Below are 22,332 nucleotides of genomic sequence, written 5' to 3'. Positions count from 1 at the left end.
AGCAAGGGAAAGTCAGTGCAGCATCAGTATGAATTATGGCTACACGTAGAGAAAAATAAGACTTCCCAGAGACCAGATAAGAAAACTGTAATTAACTGAAACCTCTCAGGGAGGTGAAAAAGATTGGGGAAGAATTAAGACTAAAGGAGACTAGAGCTATTATGTCTGAAAAGAAATATCTGAAAACTTGCTATATTTATGTGGCAGGCTGGAGTAGAGGAGGCGTGTCTGGATTAGATGAGTATAAATGGAAGAATGGAGGAGCAAGAGTGTGTTAACGTGGGTGCAGCCAATGGTGAAAATGAAAATGTGGGCACCTTGATGCAAATACATCTTTTTACAGCAAGCTATAAATGCATTTCTGAAAAGCACAGGTATTGAATGTATCTGCATGTTCCAGTGTCCTCATGCTCCAAATTATAACTCAGTATACTACAGAAAAGTCAGTGGCAGGTAAAGAGTTGTGGACCACTGCAGAATGATAAGTCAGGAGAGATTTGCAGCTGCACTGGGATTTTCACTGAGGAAGTGTTTGCAAGCACAGTTCTAAAGAAGGCTTAAAAGTAAAGTGTGAAGAGTGAAGCTAAAGTTTGCATGGTGAATATCTTTAAAAAATAGACTAATTTTTTTTACAGCTGATTGAATGTAGGGATTACCTTACAACACTGACTTTGGTTTTTTTCTGACAGGTAAATGGGGAGCTGAGGAATGAGAAGTGAGTTTATAGCCACAAAATATCATGCTGAGAGGATGCATTGCTGTTGGGAGACTATTGTGATAAGAATGTAGCTTGTGTGTCACAGACATCTTTTTATGAAAATCCTTTCTTAGGATTTTTTCTTCCTGAGAAGCTGAGAGGCTCCAGGAACAAAATGTAAACAATGGTTATCTGCTGCTGTGGAACAGAACAGGTGGATCCGTGATTGGTCTCGTGTGGACGTTTGGATTTAGTGACCAGTCACGGCAGAGCTGGCTCTCTCTCTGTCCGAGCCAGCTGCCTTTGTTAGCATTCTTTTTCTATTCTTAGCTTAGCTAGCCTTCTGAGATGAAACTTTTCCTTCTATTCTTTTTGCTATAGTTATAATGTAATATATATATCATAAAATAATAAATCAAGCCTTCTGAAATATGGAGTCAGATCTACATCTCTTCCCTCATCCTGAAAACCCCTGTGACCACTGTCACATTTGTGCAATCAGAAAAACCTTTGTGCTGCATCCAAAAGTGGGTTTTTTTGGGTTGTTTGTTTTTTTTTTTTTAATGGGAAAAGACTACAAATCATAATGTGACTTAACTATTTCCAAGTAAATCCCCTTGACAAGCAAACTTCCTGCACTGACAACTAGAGATCTGCTCTCAATAAAGCAGCAATATAGATTATGAATATAAGAGCTCCATACAAAAATTTGAGCATGGCTTCAGCTGCCAGATGAGTCACATTTCATGTCCTGTAGGTATATTAATTCTTTCCTGCTCATTCAATGTCTTTTCTTCCCATGCAACATGCTAATGAGCATGTTTCTTTTAAAGAAAGCTTGGCAGTGCAAACCAACCAGAATCTATTAATTCTGTTAATGACTTTGTTCTATTTGGAACTGAAAATCCCAGTGAAGGAGTTCTGTATTGCCCTAAATCATACTTTAACAGGAAATTCGAAAGTAACTAGCAATTAATCACAGTAGCTAAATGAAAGCATAGATAAAATTGCTCGCTGCTTACATAAATTATTGTAGTGAAGTGCATTTTTATGTTTTCCTGGGCAAACCTGATTGATTATTTTTGGTTTTTTGAATTTTTTTTGTTTGTTTGATTTTGTTTGTTTGTTTTTTAATTTTTAGGTGAGGTTGTAAATGTCCTGTAATTATATGAGAGGAAAGAAAACTGCTCCTGGTGTTTCTGCAATTTTAGTTGCCATGCAGTTGCCAGTTCAGTGATGCAGTTTTTCTGGAGTGATTAGGATAGAAAGACTGTGCTTAAAATGGCACAGTGAGTTTCAAAGAGTCACACGCTGAAGAGAAGGTCCACACACTGCCTGTAACATAACCCTGTGGCAGTGCAGTTTTAGTTTTGTATTCTCTCACAGATTTCAATTTCTCAGTTTTTGTTCCTGGGAAACTTTAATGGTGAAAACACTGCTAAGAAATTGGAAGCTATCTCTAGCCTGTATCTCCAGCCTGATTAATTATGACTTGATAACTCCTTTTTTTTTTCCCCTTTTCCCCCAAACTTGTCCTGGCCTTCTTCCATCAACAACATCCCTGAGGAGCCTGTGAGATCCTCAGCTGTTCTGGAGAGCTTCATGTTGGCCAGGTGCAGCAAGCAGTGCTATCAATTGCTCTTTCAGGTCCCTGTGTGGTTCAGCCTTGCTGCATCAAACACTGACAGAACTATGCAGGGGGAGTGTTTTGTGGTGGGAAGTTGTTGTTGGAGACAGAAAATACCGACTGAATAACCTGATATGCAACCCAGTGTTGATAGATAATTGTTCTGCCTCCATCCTCACAGTTCCTCTCACCCTACTTGATTTTTCTTGAGAAATCATAGCAGTACAGCACACTGTGTATAAGATGTACCAGTGGTTGTTAACAATACCTCACATTGGTTTTAATAACAAAATCTGACAACAGTTTTCATTTGTAACAGAAAATAGGCAAGCAGTAAAGCCTGAGATTGAATGAGGCACACACAAAGGAAACCTAAACCAAAGTGAGGAAGATGTTCAAGTAAATAATGTCTGGGTTTTTTATCTTTTTAACATGTTCAGCTCAGCAGTGTGTCCAGTAATAGTTGCTAAACTTCAGTATTCCACTGAGAAACATTCAGGCCAACCTGGTTGACTGGCAGATGCTTTGTATTGGTGAAGCTGAGCAGGGGATATTCTGGTGGAGGAACGCCAAAATGGCTTTGAGTGAAAAGCTGTCCTTGTGATGAGAAAATGTCTAGCTTTTTTCTGTTTCACAATTCCTTAGTTTCCTAAACCCCATAAATAGCTGCTGTGAATAGTAAACTGATCTAGTATTGCAGGTAATAAAGACCTTCAAATTGTGGTCAAACTTCTAAATTGTCTTAAAATTTTGGACTCAAGAATATTCCAGGACATACAAGTGTCATGATAACACAGTACCTATAGAGAAATAAAAGAAAAACTCACAGGCAAGGACCCATTACCCATAATAGTCACAAGTAGAAAATGGGAGAACTTTCTCCTCTGGAGGATATTGCATCTCCATATACATCTTCCAAAAAGAAAAGCCTAAATGATGTTGCTTTGTTCACAGGGAAGGCAGAAAGGATGGTGAGGTGAGGTGTGTTTATAAAATGAACAGCCAGAACATAAATGTCTGTGTGCTGTTCTGTAAGTGTGTGCCTTACACCCTGCTTATACTGCAGCAGTTAATTTGAAACAACTCTGGTGATAACTGATACCTGTGTGGAGAGGTGTGCGGGATGTGACAGACAGAACTAGTGATTTTCTGCAGGACAACCTCACAGTTAACCACTAGGAGCCAGCATGTTTTAAAATAACACAGCTGTTGTCACTCCTACCTCAGGGCAACACTGTGTTTTCACACTGTTTTCCTTGTTTTAAGACACGTCAGTTCTCACTTTTTTTCAATGCGGTGCTTTTCTCTAGTGTAGACAGGACCAAAGTAGTATGTAGTTGAATTTAGAAATGTTCCTGTGTAAAGAATACACTTTCCTCATCCTCTTTCCTTTTCTTTCTCCCTTTTTTTTTCTTTTCTGAAAGATTTTCCTGTATGTTCTCACATGCAGTTCACGTGAAATCACTTCTCCCTTTCAGTAAAAGGGGAATATAATTTGTATTATGCAAGAGAGAATAAAGGTAAAATTAAAATGTCTTAGCCTCACATTTTGATGATAAGTAGTTATAGTCAGCTTAGCCTCTTGCAAAAATGCATTTGATGCTCAGCTTTCTGAATTCATTTTCAGTGCTTTTAGTTTTGCTTAGACTGCTGTAATTTCCCCCTGTGCTGAGGCTGATTAGGACAGTGGTCAGCATTGTGAGATGCTGCTTTCCTCCTTCCTGTGCACACCCTGATCTTCCTCTTTCTCAGCCTGCCCCTTCCAGAATGGAAGGAGGTGGTGAGCAGAGACACAGCTACATCACTGTCCTCCCAACCCAGAGCTCTGCCCCTTCTTCCACTCCTACCAAAAGCCTCTTGTTGGCTCCTGAGCAGAATAAAATGATAATCTGTTGTTTCCCTCCTGAGCACCAAAGACCATAAGAGAAGTGAGTGCATTACAGAAAAAGAAATGGGTTTCTTGAGGTTTCTTGATGCCTAGAGGTTAGAAAGGGATCACCTGCTGGAAACACTGGAGTTGTGTTTATAGGATCATGTCTTCTAAAATTCACTGTGGAATTTGTAGAGAGACTGCAGCTGTTTTGCTGACAACTTTGTTGTTTCTCCTGTCTGAAAGCATCACAACAATAAGAATAATGGTTGTGATCTATAATTTGCCACAACTATAAGGCACACTGAGCATGGAGTTGCATTTTTCCTCCAAATAGTTTTATATGCTTTTTTTTTTTTTTTCATTTAAAATGGGACTGAGAAGTGTCACTGATTCACTCCATTGGATTTCTAAATTTTGTTTGGCAAGGTCAATGCAGTTTGGGAAACAGAAATTCTACAGCTGCTTTGCTCATTGCCTCCCTGCAGTGATCATTGTCCCAAGCAAATACACAGCCTGAGGAGTAACTAAGCATAGCACAGAAATGGATCCTGCCCCATGGTGCTATGCTTAGTTCCTGTTCAGGGGCTGGATGACTGTAGTTGCTTGCAAAGCTTGTTTCTTACAAATCTCTGGAGGTTGCTAGGATGGTTTTGCATCCAGGCCATTAGTCCAAATATTAGTATTGAAGCATTTCTGCTACTAAAATCCAAATGTTTCCTACAGGGCTCAAGGTGGTGTGAGTCTACCAGCCCTGGGGACCATGTCTCAGTTTGGAGGTTTTTGCACACGTACTGAGGTAGATCCAGCCTGTGCTGCTCCATACATGTCCCACCTCTTGCCACCCTTTCCTAGGAACTAGTGGCAGTGACAGCAGCTTCAGCAGGCCAGTGTCAGCTATTTGGAAATGTGCCCAGCTCTTTGGGCTGTTTGCTGCCTGATCATCCATCCCCACCAACACACACTACCAAAACCTGGCCATGCAAACCCCATAAAACCATCTATTTATCATGCTGGATATTGAGCTTGGAGAAAATAAAGCATATGCACATTCCTGAGGAAATAAATTTTGGGAAGCTAAATTTGTAGTTCCTATTCCACATTCTTTTCTCCTTTTAAATCAAGATGTGAATGTTGTGATATGCATTCTGTGTGTATGGTGATCCTTGCTGTTGCATCCCATAACAGGAGGAGGGAGAGGAAGTGTTCTTGTATTTGCTCTGCTCTGAAGGCTTTGTCTTGCCAAAATTTCTTCTTTGGCATTTTTTCCGTATCTGGCTCATTGAAGCCATGCATTTGTTTTCCATTAGTTGGTTCAGTTAATTTGATGAGTTTCTTTATTATTATTTTTAAATACTGCATTTGAAATGAAAGGACACCCTCATTCAATGGTCCGATAAACTGGTATTACTTGCTGTCTTTGCCTCATGTCCTTCTTTTCACTCGTTTTCCTTCTTTTTCTCTTTGATTCGTATCTTGGAGCCAGCTTTGCTCATGCTTACATCATTTAATGTGTCTTCATGGGTGTGGTACTGCACACAGAAACCCCCAGTGTGAGCCCAAGCCTGCTGTGAACTCTGCCCACCTCCCCTGTGTGCTGGGAACAGGATGCTGGAGGTACCAGGGACAAGATGGTGAAAAGAGCAAGGTGTGCTTAGGAAGCACTAACATTTTTGAAATATCTCTCTTGGCTGGTTGATTCACTTTCCATCTATCTATCTATATCTTCCACATCTGTTCTGGGCTTCTTCTCCTTTTACAAGGAAGTAGAAATAAAAAGTGCACAGGAGAATAAGTATTGAGAAGTAACACTGAAGTAAGATTTTTCATAAGCTTTTTGTGTCCTATAAACCCACCACAGAAGTAAGGCCATAGGATCTAACCTCCCAAACTTCATACTATAAAGCTTCCTCTATCAAACCCTAATTTTTTCTCTTTTCCCTTAAGTAGAGATTTAAGCCAACAGATAAGTCTTGAGTCTTGCCTCATGGACCAAAGGTAAATAAATCCACCCAGCATACACTGGCAGAGAAATTTAAAAGTTACATTGTCCTCATGGCTGCACTTTCTAAAATGTCTTTTCTCTGCCAGCACTTTTGGTCATAAGCCCTCTTCAGCAAGTTCTGCACTCACATTTGTGCCCTCAGTCTGTACTACTCGTAACAGGGGAGGTGATTTCTACCACATTGAATAGTTTTGTAATTCAAATTATAATCAGTTACAATCAGTAAATATTTATTGGGGTGAGGCAGCCAGAGAGACTGTGCTGGGCTTGCTGGGATGGGGTGTTTCAATTAATTCTGAAATGTTCTAACTGCATTAATGTACTGTTTCTTTCTTTCATGTCCTTTCCCACCTCAGAAAGTGATGAGCCGAGGGATCAATATTTGTTCTGTCTGAACACCAGTTTAAAATTCCAGTTTGAACCATTTTCTCATGTTGTTGTTGTGCCTTTGCCTTTCCTCTGTGTTTCTTCAAAGAGGGAAAAATCCCCAGGCTGAGATATTAGTCAAAGAGTTTTGTCTCTCTAGCAGGTAAAAAAATGTGAAGTGGCCTCTGAACTTGGGCATACAAAAGCTCCCTGCATTGAATGGCTGCTTTAGATGTAGGTTTTGAAGAGTGAATTGCATCTCCCAGCAGTCTGGTGAAGCTTTTTAATACATTAATTGATGTGCAGAGGGAAAGCCAGGCATGAGTTCACAGAGGAGTAATTTAGTAGGAAATCAAAGTCTCCCAAGAGAGAATTTTAACACTCTTCATCCTCCTCCAGAAAATACCTATTTTCCCAGTTATCTTCACCTCTTGGGGAGTTTTTTACCTGTGATCAGCAGCAGTTTGATGTCCCTGGATATGCCATGTTGCTGTCCATGACCTGAGTGCATGGGAGAACTGGCTGCAATCCCTGGATAAACACCCATGTACGTGCCTGCCCTCCATGCCAGGCCAGAGGCAGCCCTTGGCAGGAGCCTGCCTATGTCCCAGCCTGTTGTGGTTCACTGTCCAGTTTATTGGTGCAAATTGAGGCAGCCAGCTGAGGTTAACTCACAGAGGTGTGAACTGGAGCAGATGAAATGCTGGCCTGCATCTTGTCCTGTGGCTGAGGGGCAACAACCTGTGTGGAGGAGCAGAAGAAAGCAAGTCATAACTGCTGCCAGAATGGCCAGGCATCCTCTCTGAACACATTTTTCTGCCCCAGTTTAATCTCCCTGGTGCTCAAGTCTTTGCCCTTTTACTCACTGAGAAGAGTTTTGATGCATTTCCCCATCCTCAACCTTTCCACTTTGCCATTTATTCCTTGCCTCTTGATTAACTGTGTTTGAAATTGGACACAGAGGCATGTGCAAGTGGAAAACCAAAAGAGAAGTCCCAAACTGTGCTGTTACTATTAATGGCAGGGCTAGCAGCCAGTGAGTTCACTTTGTTATGCGAAACCCAGATTAGACAGTACAAACCCTGACAATTTGGTATTATTTTCTGAAGAAATTATTTAAAGTCTATTTTCTAGAGGGGAGACAAGACTGCATTTTGCATGAAAAGAATAACTTTCTTTAGCTGTTGAGCAAACACAGAGCATCTGCCTAATATATATATATATATACAAGAAAATGTAGGCAGAAAATGTTCATTTTGGAACTTAGTGGATGAAATTTTGTCCCTTTGGAGTAAATGGGAGATTTGCCATTGACTCCAGTCAGGCAGACGTTTCATCCGATACTTTTTACATATGTTTTTATATGTTATGATAATTCGTGAATGAACTAAAATAGTCCTGTAGAGAATATACAAGGATTGTTGTTCTCTGGCTTAGGGGGAGCAGCCTTCATTTATATTGGGGTCCTTGGAAAGAAATATGGATGGGAGAGTCTTTGCCACATTAACAATACATACTTGATCTTGTATCTCTGTTTTGTGTAATCCATCAACAGCAGCATTGCACAGGGTTAGCTGAGAAAGGAGCACAGATGGGAAGAAAATGTTTGAAACCAGATCTGAAGGAGGCTGAGGTGAGTTTTCTGGATGGGGGTTGTAATCAGCAGAGAAAGCAGAGTATCTTGCCCTTTGAGGATGTGTGTCTTAGGTTGTTCCAAGTCTATGATCCAAAGGCCTAGTTGGGCTTCCAACCTCATTCTGGCTGGATTTCTAAATGCTTAAGAAATCATTAGTAGCCAGGAGATCTTTGGGGGGTTTATTTGTTTGTTACCTGGTGTGGGGAGATTCTGAAGAATCCTTGTGGACACACACCTTGACATTTCAGCCAGGTTTCTGCCTCCCAGCATCAGGTTCCTTTGACATGCTCCTTATGAAGATGCATCTTCTACCTGATGAGAAACCAATACCCATGGACATTATGGGCTGGTTTTATCCCCTGTGAATGCACAATGCCTGTGCTCCACAGTCTGCTTTGGCCACCTCTTGCCTTGATTGGAATATGTTAGTTTTGGCCTGGGAAGTTCCAACAGTCCAAAGGAGCTTGTCCTTTCCTGGCTCAGCTGCCAGTTAGGGCTGGCCCTCAGCCTGGAAGGCTGCTAATGTAAGAGAGAAAAGGGGTAGATGGAGAGCCATTTCTGTTCTGTTTCTGGAAGAAACTTCCATTCTTGTCCTGGTCAGAACATCTCCAGAGGATGAATAAGCGGTTTGGAACTTGGGGAAGGAGAGAAAGAATAATAAAGCCTCTTTTTTGGCCTTATCATAAAGCAGAGCACTAGGGCTCAGGAGCTCAGTCCCTGGATAGGGACCAGGGTGCCCACAGCTAGCTCGCTCGTGCCAAGGCCGCAGGGCTACCATCTAGCAAGCATGGTGATTATCAGCTCTATAGTGATTGCAAGCTCTCAGGATTTCAGCTCTGCTTGCTAGGTAGTGGTGCCCTGGGCTGGAGGCTGCAGCAGACGGAGAGAGAGGAGAAGGAGAAGGCGCAGGCTGTTCCACGAAGATGGCTTTATTTGGGGAGGTCCGTGAAGGGTCTCTGCTCTTCTTCTTCCTCCCCTAATGGGGTACAGTATGCTTCTTTTATAGGGTTGGGAAGGATCCAAGCTTGACCAATGGGTAAGGGGTTAACATGACATTGCCTTATAGGGTTACAGAGATAGGTTAAGGGGTGGAGGACAGGAAAACAGGAATTTTCTTTTGCTGTTTCAGCATTCCTATTGTTCATATCCTCCATGGTGCTTTTCCTAAATCTATGGAGTTTACTACAAAAGAAGATGAAGTTAATGCCAGGGTATTTTCTGTTGCAGGACTCTGGTTAGCCGGTAATTGAGGGAATCCTCCATTACTGTACTGCATTTAGCTTAAATATGCAGTGAAGTGACCACCTAGAGAAAATAAAACCACAGCTAATATGAAGCCCATGTAAATCAGAGCAGGAGCAGATATTACAAATAATTGGTAGGATAAAAATGTTGGTGATGCTGTTGACTGCAGAGTAGAGAAGTCCCAAACTTTTACTAACAGTTCTGCTTTGCCCAGCTTGGGTGTGAAAGCAGTAGAGCTGTTTGGATGGTATTGTGTGCAAGTAAATAAGCTTGTCTTTTCAGAGCAACTGGGTATCTTCCTGTTGCTGTGGTATGACTAATCCCACCCATGATAATTCGCTTCCCTGTAGTTAAAATACATCTGTATTTCCAAGTGGATCCTACAGTGACTACATGGCAATTACTGCAATTAAAAAGGTGTGGTTTAAATTAAAAGATTATTTTAGTCATTGCTGAAGTCATTGCTAAAGACTTGCATCTGTTTAGCAGCCTAACAGTGCACAGTTTGGAGTGATTTGGATTTCTCAATTCCCTGGTATACTACTGGGTCTGAATTCTAGCTGGTACTTCTGCTATAGCCCTGTGCTTTTAACCTAGGTAGTAATGGCATAAAGTTGTTGCAGTAAATAAAATTTCAGATAAAGACTTTAGTGTTCAAGCAAAGAAGCCTTTAGGAATATTTCAACTCATTCTGATTTCCTTTAAATATTATCTTGGCCACAAAATGCTATTATTTATCCTTGCAATGTGTTTTTTTTGTTTTTTTCTGGAAATCTTTAACGCAAATTCTCTTGTATCATTTTGTCATGTAATAAATTTTCATGGTTTGGCTGATGTTCTGGTTTAAGCCTGTTCTAAAACAGAAGGAAGAAAAGTAGCCTAAAATAGCAATTAGAAGAGAGATTTGAGGGTTATGAATTATTTTTTACTCCTGTCACTAGCTTAGCTCTCAGCTCAGCATGCCTTGAAGTTGCAGGAAATGTTTTATTGATTTCAGTAGATCTTGGTTCAGGTGCATTTAGTCTAACCTTGGACAAGTCAGGTGCCTTCTGTGCCTGGGACTGAAAAGTACATGTTCTGCTTACCCCTCCAATGGATCACTATAAAGCTTCATTCATTCATTCACATCTGTAGAGAGCTTTAAGGCTTGTAAATGAATGCCACTTTCTAAAGTACAAACTATTATTTCAATGTAGATGAATTCATTTTACCTTCCCACCAGCTGCCAACAATCTGTTTAGTGCAATGAAATTCTGACAGCCTGTGTCAAAAACCGAAAGCTCATTCATGACAGAGAGAAAAAAGAAAGAGAAAATTCAGACCTGAACTCTTCCCCTAGCAGAGAATGGCTTTGTGTATGAAAATAAAAATTTTGTCAATCATTTCAAAAGGCCCTCTCATAAAAGAAATGCACATTAAATTAAAACTGCTGTTAGTTTTTCATTCCATTGCACTGCAGACCCCTCCTGGCTCTTGATGAAGAGTGAGGTGAAATATCGCACGACTGAGCTACAGAGAAAACAGCAAGCTGTTCCAAGTGCATGAGCCAAAATGAGCATTCAGAGAGAGATCACCCTGTCATGAGCTCATGCTGGCAATATGTTTTTTTCTATGGGTGTAAACTGAGATTTGAGCCTGAGAGAGACTCCATATTCGGCCCTGCAGGAGCACTTTTGTGCATGTTGTTTTCTTTAGAATAAGTGAGGAAGTTGTGAAGTGCTCCCAGACCTAGAAAAATACCTACAGCCACAGTGAGTGCAATGGCCTCCTCCCCTTCCCCCCTGCACCATGCAGCAATAAACTGAAGATGGAGTCAGAGAGAACACATGCAGGTTTTACTGAAGGGACAATGTCATTTTGCCTGTTTTCATTTGGGAGGTGGTATGCAGATGTAGGTTTGTGGTGGGCAGAGGCAGGGACTTGGTGGTCAGGGCTGGGAAGCTGGAAGGCAGAGTGAGTCCCTGTGTGGGGCAGGCCTGATCTGGAGCCTCATGTCCCTGCCCCTGTGTGGCAGTGGGGAGCCCATCTGTATCATGACTCTGGGCAGAGCCCAAAGTCAGCAGAGTGCCCAGTTTCTCTGTTCTCTGAATTTTTAGTCAAATAAGTACTGTGCGGTAGAGGAACAATGTCATTTGAATTTACTAGGATATTTTATGCCCTTCTCAGTGCTGGTTTATTTTTGCTAGATGTGAACAAAACTGGGATTTCTGGTATAAACTTCCTTACAGGCAGTCACACCTCCCTCTGCCTGAGGTCTACTCCCAGCAGAGCGTGATCTGTTGCATAGACCTAAACACTTCACAATTCCTTTCAATAGTGTCATATCATTCTTATTGGTAAAGTCTGAAAAGCATGGCACTAATTCTTTTCCTGGATGACCTAAAAAAGGCTAGTAACTCTTAGGAAAAAAATGTACTTGAAAATAGACGCAGTTTTCTAATCCCCAAAGTGATGGCACCCAGTTTTAGAGTATGACTGTGGCTGGGTGCATCGTGGCACTGGGAGAGGCCGCCCCAGGTGTGCTGTACCCAAGACACCTACTCTGATAAACATGTTTAGGAATCCAGTTTCATTTTCCTGATGGCATTTTTCAGTGCAGTTCAGAGATGGGATGTATATTGAGTTATTTTGAAAGAAGCAACCTTTGATGCAGGAATTCAGAAACAATGTGGTCAAGTCAGGCATGAACACATGGCAAATGTAATTGAAATATTAAGCTGGGCATACAGACAATTCTTGCCTAAAATCAGCTGTAGGAATTTAGTCTCTCTATGCTATCTTCTTGTTCCTGTTGTCATATTCTAGTGCGTGAATGTACATGGGTTTAGAAGTCCTGCATTCCTTTTACAGCTGCCTAGCAGTCTTTCTTTTTCCTCTAAATACATTACAGAAGTTTATCTTATGTCTTACTTAAAGGCTTAAGAAACTTCTCCTTCCTATCCTTTTTGGCTGAGTTCACTCTGAAACACACTGATTTCTGTATTTACTGCAGTATGATACATAGAAGCATTGTAACCCATGCCTAGGGTTATGTTAAAGGTAATATAGTCAAAGATGTGAATATTTGTGAATATTCTAGGAGTGATGAAAAAACATTTAGAAATTTTAGAATATTTTGATTGACTATTTTATGGTGGGGAATAATCTGTTGTGGGTAACAGTGTGATGTCCATGTTTGAAGCTTTAAAACCACTGCTGTGATGCTGTGATCTCAAGCATCTCATAGTTGACATTCCCACCACCAGAGCAGAAAATACATAACTAAAATTGGTAAAAGCCTGTGTTATTTTATTCTTGAACGCACACACACACACAGAGAAAAAAAAATTAAAAGGTCAGCAGTGAAATACAACTAGAACAGGCTGGGAAAAGCAAGCAGGGAAGAACAAGCCCAAAGCCAGTGCCTTGGGATGCAGGAAGTACAGGTTGCATTGCTGATGCACACATGGAGTGAGGGCTCCACAGGGAGCTCCCCACCCCAATGCATTCACTGTCTGTCATCACTGTCTTTGCAAAACTGCAAAGACTTGGCACTAGAAACGGTGATGGTGAGATGGTTGGGGCTTTTCTGGCATGTAACCCCACCTTGGGTCTGTTCTTTCAGGCTGGGGCCCTTTAGGGTGGTGCTGTGACACCTCCAGCTGAAGAGCAGGTTCAGTTTCACCTCAGGGGTCTCTATCCATTGCAAGATGTAAATGTGCCTTATCTTAGCATCTGCCTGCAGTCCTCTGTGGAATGGTGATTATGAGCCTTCTCAGCCCCATAAAGATTCTGTAGTGATAAACCCTATAAAAATAATGAGAAGATCTTGGATAATTCAGTGACAGCACTGTAGAAGTAGGATTTCCCCCTGCTGACATGAAGAGACTCAAGGAAGCTGTCAGAACTGCTTTTAGATGCAGCTTATATGACCTAAATTAAAACAGGCAATCATCTTCTGTCTCCAGCACTCATCTGGCGTACTTTCAATCAAATAGGATTTATTAATTAAGATTTGTATCAATTTGTTTTCACATCTAGTAAAATTGAGTCCCTATGGAGAAGGTGCTAGGTGCTCCACTACCACCAACCAAAGTGACATGAGCAGAATTACCCAGCAATTGTACACATTGGCATTTGTATTACAGCTGCCAACACAAACAAACCTGCTACAGGAGGTAACACAAACATCTGCTCCCCTACGGCTGCTCGGGGGTTTTCACCCCATCCAGCCACACCTCCAGCTGTCACCTCCCAAAGAAATACATGGTACTGCATAATACTGTGTGCCCTGAAAATCAGCAGGTCAGGGCACTTCTACTGGGACAAGGAGGATTGCTTTGTTCTTGTGTATTTATAGCTTCGTCTTAATAGACTGTTTAAAAAAACATGTGAACCTTTCAGGAATGTAATTGTGGTAGTGTCAGTTTTAGCACAGCAGCCAAAACTCAGGCATCAAAACTCTTTATGAAATTATCATCTGGAAGAGGAATACAAAGGCTCAAAAACTGCTGGTGAATTCATTGCTTTTAGTGTTTGTACACGTGAGAGAGAGAAAATAGCCAGGGGCATTAATTCACATGTGGATTATGATATATTTCACTTTTAAAAGCAAAGCTCTTTTCTGATTTACAGCTATTTAAAATAATTACTTAGCTCAATGCAGCAAGGGAATCAGCTGGCAGAGTGGCTTAGCATATTAAGATACAGCTTTATGTGTAGACCCTCCCTCCTCTCAGTGCCACAAGTCCTCAGCAGGGACCTCAGCTGATGAAGTGATAGCAGTAGGTTTCCAGTCTCAAGCACACTGTGTGGGCTGCTCTTCTGTGATCAGGGCAGCTGCCCTGGGAAGCTGGATTTTCATAGATGGGAAAGCCAGAAAGGAACAGCCTAATCGTTTAGCCTGACTTCATTTTACTTGGTAATTCCTGCCTAAAGCCCTGTCATTTGTGGCTGAAATAGAACATGTCTGTTAGCTCTCTAACCTTGATTTAAAGCTCCAAGGGACAGAAAATGCATCCTATCCCATGGCATGCCATTGCAATCGTTTTTGTTATTTGCATCTTGTTTGCAGCTTGAACTCTGTTAACTGACTTTTTACTTCCAACTACTGTATTTTGGCTCGCTGGCACCACGAGTGCTGCGCACAGCGCTGGCCAACGTTAACATCAGCCAACTGACGTCACTGAAGGGAAATCTGGGAAGAGCTAATTCAGAGCAATCCTCTGCTTGATGACTTCTGTGTCTTTAGATATGGTTGTAATGGTTGTGTTTTGCATGCTCTCAGACAGGTCTTGATTTTTAAAGCTTCAAAGCTTAGAGAGACATAGATCGGGAAGCATAGTAAGTGCTAGGATATCATCTCCTGTAGATATGGAATAACTTTCATAATGCTGCACTTACATCCCTGATTTAAGAGGCTGCATTCAGATGAAGATTATCTGAATTTGGAGCTCCTGCAAATGTGTTTGGTCATTGCATACTTTCAGTATCAGCTGCAGTTCAGACAAACAAACCAAACAACAGGATTTGGTTCCATTTTGTTTCTCACATCTGCATCTTTTTTTCTTTCATTCTTCTACACACATAGAATTTGACTACTGGAGCTGATTGCAGGTTGTAATCTATTATTGTGTGAGAGAAGTTGGTAATGTAGATAATCTCATAAATTTTATGTGAAAATTCAACATAGTGGTCAAGGGAGATATTATATCCAAGGAGTATTAAATCCAGCCTGAGATATATTTTTTCACACTTTCTGGAGCTACCTTTCAGGTTTTAGAGAGGCCACCAAGGTCTGGATTCAGCAGTGGCAAGAAGATGGCAAAGGACATCTTTATGTGGATTGCAGCCCATGTAGTGGGAAGCTCTTGCGTGTTTATTCCTGGCCTGTAAGGGTGAACCCTTTGTCATCCTGAAGAGATTTCTTCAAATCTGCATCAGCTTGTTGGAATAACAGGCAGCTAAAGAAATAAGCCTTTTTTTTCTGTTTTAAAGATAACCCCGTACCATGTTAATAACGAATGAGGCAGTGAACAGCTATCAAATATGGGGTCTTTTACTTTTGGATAAAATCTCATTGCTAGATTAATTAAATCTGTGACCAAGTTTATAAACTAAATATAGGTATAGATATAAAATTAGTTAGGATGTCAAAATCCGAATGAACACCTACCTAGTATAATTAAATTAATTATGTTAATATTTTTAAAATATTAACAAAATTAAATTAATAAATAATTAATAAATAAATTAATGAATATTTGATATTTTCTATAAACTTTGCTTATAATAAAGGATCATTTATATATTATGCATAACAAGAAATGTCCTCATCCTGTAGTGGATAGTGGGATAAATTTAATGTGTAGGACAAAACCAATTTTTTCAGGCAAACCTAAGTATATTTGAGCAATCATCTTGAAAAGTGATTGGTTTTGCAGCTGGGAAGGTGTGTAGAAACAGAATGGGATTGACAGCAAAGAGATTAATGAAGATCCATAAAATGGAAACACAAAATTGGGACAGATGATTAAGTCTGGTTGACAGCATATGAGATAAGTGGACTAGAAATAAAGTTAATGTGAAAATATTGATCTCAGTAATCCTACCTTAAATGGTTATATCTGAGTGACAAATTCTGAAGTAATTGCCCACAGAAGGCAGGAGCCACATGCTCTACAGGTGGAGTGAAAGCATTGTGGTATATCTGGAATGAAACTGAAACACCCCACTACTACTATCTGTATTACAAACAGTATGAAAGTCTGTCCTACTTTTGAAGACCGACTCGGGTATATTATTTCCAATCAGATTCTGGCAACTACACGATTTTTCCACAGAGAAGGCAAAGCATCTATTATTTCACAGCAAAAGGAGTTCGTCAAATTAGCTTGTGATTAAGAGTTAAATGATGGCTACCAGAAAAAAAAAAATACTCTTAATTACATTTCTCTGCATTTATAAGAAGAGCAGTCCCTACATAGCTCTTTATTATAGTAACTGTGACCAGCCTTCATGTAGTCACCAGAAGATCTTTTGTGCAACTGACACTCCTTCAAGGAGGTGTTGCTGAAATCAATATATGTGTGCCTGGGGAACTATAAATAATGAAACACCTGATGCTCTGCAAAGTTAACGCTTTCTCCATATATCACATATTAGAGGCTGAATATCCATAGTGACCCCAGCCAGTGAGGCTGGAGACAAGCATCCTTTCTTAGATCCAGCTGCAATAGTTGAAGATATTAGTGCTTCCCCGCAGCACAATTTTGCCAGAAAGCTGATTTATATGGGCGTTCTGTAACCAAGCATAGGAAAAAAAATCACTGGGGTTAATGGAAATCATTGTTTCAGCATTGCTTAAACTAATCTCTGTCCTTAAACTAAACTCACAGAGGATCAGGGAACACCGCCTGGTAGGCAGAAATGGAAGCATGGTGTCCACTGGCTGAAAGGCAGTAACAAGCAGCTGAGACCATACTGTATTCAAACAGCAGGAAATAACTTCATGGAAAATTTTTCAGGTTTTATTTTATTTGCTTCAGCTCTGTTTGGAGCAGTTCAGCCACGCTCTGCCCTCAGCTGGCTGCTACCACCCATCTAATGAGTGCTGGAATGGATCCTGCAGCGCTCCCGCCCTGTGTCAGCCCCAAGTCAGGTGGCTTGGCTTGAACTGCTGCTGCTGCTGCTGCTGCTGCTGAAGATGGTTTGCAGTGAGCCAGTGAGTGGCAGAAAAGGAAGTGGTCATCCTGCTTTACCACCTCAGCCATGTCTACAGCATGCAAGAGTCACACCTTCAGCTGCCACAGCTGTTGCGTGGGTGAGGCAATGTTTGTAGATAGAATTAACTCTGTTATTGGTAGACCTTTGTGGTTGTAGCAACACTATCTCTGTTTCAGTGATCTTTTGCACTCTAGTGTCATACCCGGCTTTGGTTTGCTGTAGTTTAATTCTCCTTGAAGGAAAAAGAATTTCCAATTAATCCAGGGAGGATTAAGCTGTAGTAAATTGTGATTTGCAAATATGGGCTGATTTAATTTGAGCAGCTGATACAGCTATCACCTTCCAGCTTCCTTCCTTGCTCCTTTCCTGGAGGTTGGGTCCCTGCCACAAGACAGCTGAATTTGGCATGTGGAGCTGCTCAGGAGCACCAGAGTTCACTGCCTTGCATATTAGATTAGAGAGATGCTCATGTAGGGTTGCCTGAAGACATAGAGTTCAAAACTTCTGTCGCTTGAAAGTGGATTCCTGTGCTGTTCACCTGCCTGCAAAGTCGGAGGTGGCCTCCAGGAATGTGATTGGAGAACAGCAGGAGAAGTTACTTTCTTCTATCTAACTGAGCAGGCTGGCTCACCAACAGGCAATCCCTTCTAAACTGGAATGTTTTGGCATTTTGTGTACTCTAACCAACATCCCTCATCTTCAAATAATATGCTTCTCCTCCTGCCCACTTTTTACAGTGGAATACTTCGTAGATCTGAGGAGGTGACAAGTGTCTTCACTATGAGAGCGATCTGTTGAGGATGTAGGAGGTGGCTAGTGCACTAAAACTTTGACACCCTGCTTCCCCTGGGATAATGTCATTGTTGCAGCTTCCCACCATGTCTTAGAACTGTCAGTTCTCTTTTTTGTGTAGGTCAGCATGTCACTGAGAAGATGGGGAACAGCAGGGGCAGCTAAATATATCCAGGAGATGGCAAACATCTCCTTAAGATTCAGAAACTTCTGTTTGTGATTTGTGGAAGAAAAGAATGAGGTCATGAACATGGCAAAAGAGGAAGAAAAAATGTTTAAGAAAGGAACGGAAGAAAGAATAGATTCAGAGAAGGCAGAAACACAAAGAAGGTAGAGGAACGCTTAAGAGGTAAAGCTCATGCTCACAGTAGGCAAAACATCTATAGTGTCCCAAAGATGTAGTATTTCTGGAAACATGCTGTAGCTGGGCAGTGCTTTCATATGACTTTACTTCATACAAAACTGTTAAAGTGTCCTAGTTTCACAAAATACATGAATACTGCCAGAACCACAGATAACTACGTCAGTCTTATTTTTCCCCTGCTATCTTTATACATGCTGTATCTGAAGACAGAATTTTGCTCTTTAGGCACTGCCTGACCATGTCAACAGCAGGTTTTGTTTAGTTTTTTGGTGATTGTGCCTGACTGAACATGATTCACATGTTTTCTTAGTGACAGCATGGGCTGCAAGGGACATGGCTGTTTTTCCAAACTTGCCGTGATTCAGTGGAATTCAGGCATTTTCATATTGAACATCTGTGACTTGGGGAGGATCCATGTGTTTTCTCAATGAATATGAACTAAGCTGGCAAGGGTCTCTGCATTTCCTTCTTACTTCTATGCTTGTAATTATCACAGTGTATAAATATACAGAGACTTTCTCAGAATATGCCTAAGAAGATCTGACAAGACCTAAGGACTTCTAAACTTACTTTAGAACCTAGTTCTCTCTCTTAACCCGGATATGTGGTATTGTGTACGTCTCAAAAATGTTGGAAAAAACATTTCTTCACCTTCTCCTCACTTGCAGTGAGTTTTCTCCCTCCTTAGAGTGCTCTGGCAGTGTACTTGGGTAGTTCTTCCATGACTTTGAAAAGGGGCAAATAGTAAAACAGCTGCCCTGTCAAGTGCCCCTTCATAGAAGAGGACTAAGCTATAGTAACTCCTCCTGCTACTTACTGTCTTTGCCCTGATTTTACTTGGCAGTCCTAGGATGAATTTACTTTTCTCTGAACAGCTGTTAGATTCTTGCCTGAAAACTGAAGTTAAGTTTGTAAAGGATCAGTGGGAACAGCAAGAGACGAGTAACCACTAAAGTATTGTACTTGGCTTTCATGGATAGATGGATGGCTGGTACTTAGCATTTATATGACACTGTGTATTCTTGGTGTAATTGAAAAACATTTATTCATTCTTAGACCATTCTGAGATAGATGTGAGAGTCAGGAATAGTGGTAAAGGAAAAAAGTTCTGGTCTTGCTGAAACTGATTGAAGTTTCTAGTTAAAGCTTTACCTCTGGTAAATGCTTCCCTGCCATGCTGAGTTGCTATTTACTGACCTGGTGCTAGGATAACAAGCAAGCCTTTTAATGGAAAATGAGGACCTGAATATTAAGGCGAGACAAATCCTTGCTGAATTGTGCAAACTCGTTTATCCTTGCAGATTTCTGTTTCATTTAAATTCCTGTCCTTCACGAGCCATGCCTCTGCATCTAGACGCAGCCCGTGCGCTAGTCACGCTTTGTCCCACCAGCTAATTTCCCGAGTAATCAATTTCGGCGAAGACCTCTCCGGATCCTGGGCGGCACCGGAGCAGCGCCACACTATCCTGACCGAGCTCGGCACGTCCGTGCGCGGGGGACGCGGCCGCCCCCCCGGGCGCTGGGTGGGTGGGCGGGCGGGCGGTGGCCCCCAGGGCTGCGGGGGCGCGGCGGGGCGGGGGCTGCGCGGGGCGGCGGCGGCGGGAGCCGCTCTCCCGCCTCCTCGCACACGCTCGTCCTTCCCATCACCGGCGGCGGCGTTCGGAGTCGCTCCCGCGGCGGCGAGGCGGAGGCACCTGCGTGGCGGTGGCGAGCAGCAGGGTGCGGGCTGCCCGCGATGCCGGCTTAGCGGCCAAGCATGGCGCGGCGGCTGCGGACCGGCAGGTGCCGGGCCGGGCAGGGCGGCGCTCCCCCGACGGGACGGGCGCTGGCGCTGCTGCTGCCGCTGTGGCTGTGCGCGGCGGGCGGCGGCGCGGCGCCGGTGTATAACCTCAGCCTGGCAGTGGACGAGGGGCTGCCGGCCGAGACGCTGGTGGGCGACATCCGCGCGGGACTGCCACCGGGCTCGGACCCGCCCGGGGGCTTCCTGCTGTCGGAGGGGAGCGGCGAGTCGGCGGTGCTGGCGGACTTCCACGTCCAGCCGGAGACGGGCATCATCCGCACGGCGCGGCGGCTGGACCGGGAGCGGCGGGCGCGCTACAGCTTCGCGGCGGCCACGCTGCGCGGCGAGGTGGTGCAGGTGGAGATCGCTGTCACCGACGTGAACGACCACCCGCCGCGCTTCCCGAAGGACAGTCTGCAGCTCAACATCTCCGAGCTCAGCCCGCCCGGCACCGCTTTCCGTCTGCCGGCTGCCCGCGACCCCGACGCGGGCGGCTTCGGCACGCAGGGCTACGCGCTGCTGGAGGAGGGCGGCGCGGCGGGGGAGCCGCCGCTCTTCCAGCTGCGCTATGTGCGGCCGGAGCCGCTGGAGCTGGTGCTGCTGCGGCGGCTGGACCGCGAACGGGCTGACGTCCACCGGCTGGTGGTGGAGGCGTGGGACGGCGGCAGTCCGCGGCGACGCGGCCGCCTGCGGGTGTCGGTTCGGGTGCTGGACGAGAACGACAACGCGCCCGCCTTCAGCCGCGGCGAGTACCGGGCGCGGCTGCGGGAGGACGCGCCGCCGGGCACCGCCGTCTGCCGCCTGCGGGCCACCGACCCCGACCTGGGCGCCAACGGCGAGGTGCGGTACGCCATCAATCGCCGGCAGAGCGACCCCGACGGCTACTTCGCGGTGGAGGAGCGCAGCGGCGTCCTGCGCCTCCGCCGCCCGCTAGACCGCGAGGCGCGGGCCCTGCACCGCCTGGTCGTGGAGGCGCGGGACGGCGGCGCCCAGCCCGAGGTCTCCAGCGTCCTCGTCTCCGTGGCCGTGCTGGACGTGAACGATAACCGGCCCTCCATCCGTCTGCTCTACCTCACCGAGACCGGCGGCCCGCGGGTCTCCGAAGGAGCGCGGCCCGGCGACTACGTGGCCCGAGTCTCCGTCTCGGACGCCGACGAGGGCGGCGACGAGGAGGGCGCAGAGGACGACGGCGGCGGCATCGCGCTGGCCCTGCTGGGCGGCGACGGCGCCTTCGCCTTGCGGACGGCCGGGGCCGGCGTCTTCTTCCTCTGCGTGGCGGGGCCGCTGGACCGCGAAAGCCGCGACCTGTACGAGCTGCGGCTGGTGGCCACGGACGGCGGCACGCCGCCGCTCTCTGCCGAGGAGCCGCTGCTGCTGCGCGTCGCCGACCTCAACGACGAGACGCCCGCGTTCCCGCAGCCCCACTACCGCGCCGCCGTCTCGGAGGCCGCCTCCCCCGGCACCGCCGTGCTCCGCCTCAGCGCCTCCGACGCCGACGAGCCAGGCTCGCCCAACGCCGAGGTGCGGTACGCGCTGGAGGGCGACGCGGCCGCCCTGGCCCTGCTGCGCATCGACGCGCGGAGCGGCGCCGTCAGCACTCGCGCGCGCCTGGACCGGGAGCGGCAGGCGGCGCTGGAGCTGCGCGTGGTGGCGCGGGACGGCGGCGTCCCGCCGCGCGCCGCCGCGTGCCGCCTCAGCGTGCGCGTGGAGGACGCCAACGACAACGAGCCGCGCTTCGAGCGCGCCGTGTACCGCGCGCGCATGCCCGAGCACGCCGCGCGCGGCCGCCGCCTCCTCCAGGTGAGCCCCACACGGCCCCGCTCGGTCCGGCACGGTCCGGCCCCGCTCGGTCCGGCACGGTCCGGCCTCCGGGGCCGCTGCCCTGGAACGCCTGCGCTCCATGGCGCCGCCGCCGCGCTCCAGCTCTGCCGGGAAGCAGGGTCCGCGGCAGGTGGAGCGCAGCTAGTCAGCGCGGCCCTCGTACCGCCCGTCTCACAAGCGCTCTGAGAAACGCGTTCCTTGCCCCGTAACACTTGCAGCGTGGGTAATGAGCACAGCTCAGGTCTTCAGAAGGAGTCAAGTATCAGCTCTGGTTAAACCTCAGAGGGAGTTAAACCAGCTGTGATACTTCTGAGGACTTGAGATGGTGTTCAGAGAGCCGGTAGGACCCGTCCCGAGGGCAGCATGACCCAAACTGAGCCAGAGAGAAGGGCAGCCAGTGTAACACACAATTAAAATGCACTTCA

General features: G+C 45.0%; 1 protein-coding gene across 1 annotated transcript in view; it reads left to right on the top strand.

Annotated features, from left to right (window-relative positions):
• The first annotated feature begins 20,062 nt into the window (after positions 1-20,062).
• DCHS2 (dachsous cadherin-related 2) overlaps positions 20,063-22,332 on the top strand; it is a 104,766-nt gene continuing 102,496 nt past the window's right edge. The window contains exon 1 of the mRNA XM_054514721.1: positions 20,063-21,886. Coding sequence (XP_054370696.1) covers positions 20,063-21,886 — 1,824 coding nt within the window. The remainder of the gene's footprint in view (positions 21,887-22,332) is intronic.

This window comes from Molothrus ater, chromosome 4, assembly GCF_012460135.2.
Source record: "Molothrus ater isolate BHLD 08-10-18 breed brown headed cowbird chromosome 4, BPBGC_Mater_1.1, whole genome shotgun sequence".
Classification (NCBI taxonomy): domain Eukaryota; kingdom Metazoa; phylum Chordata; class Aves; order Passeriformes; family Icteridae; genus Molothrus; species Molothrus ater.
This window is presented reverse-complemented; position numbering and strand designations above follow the sequence as displayed.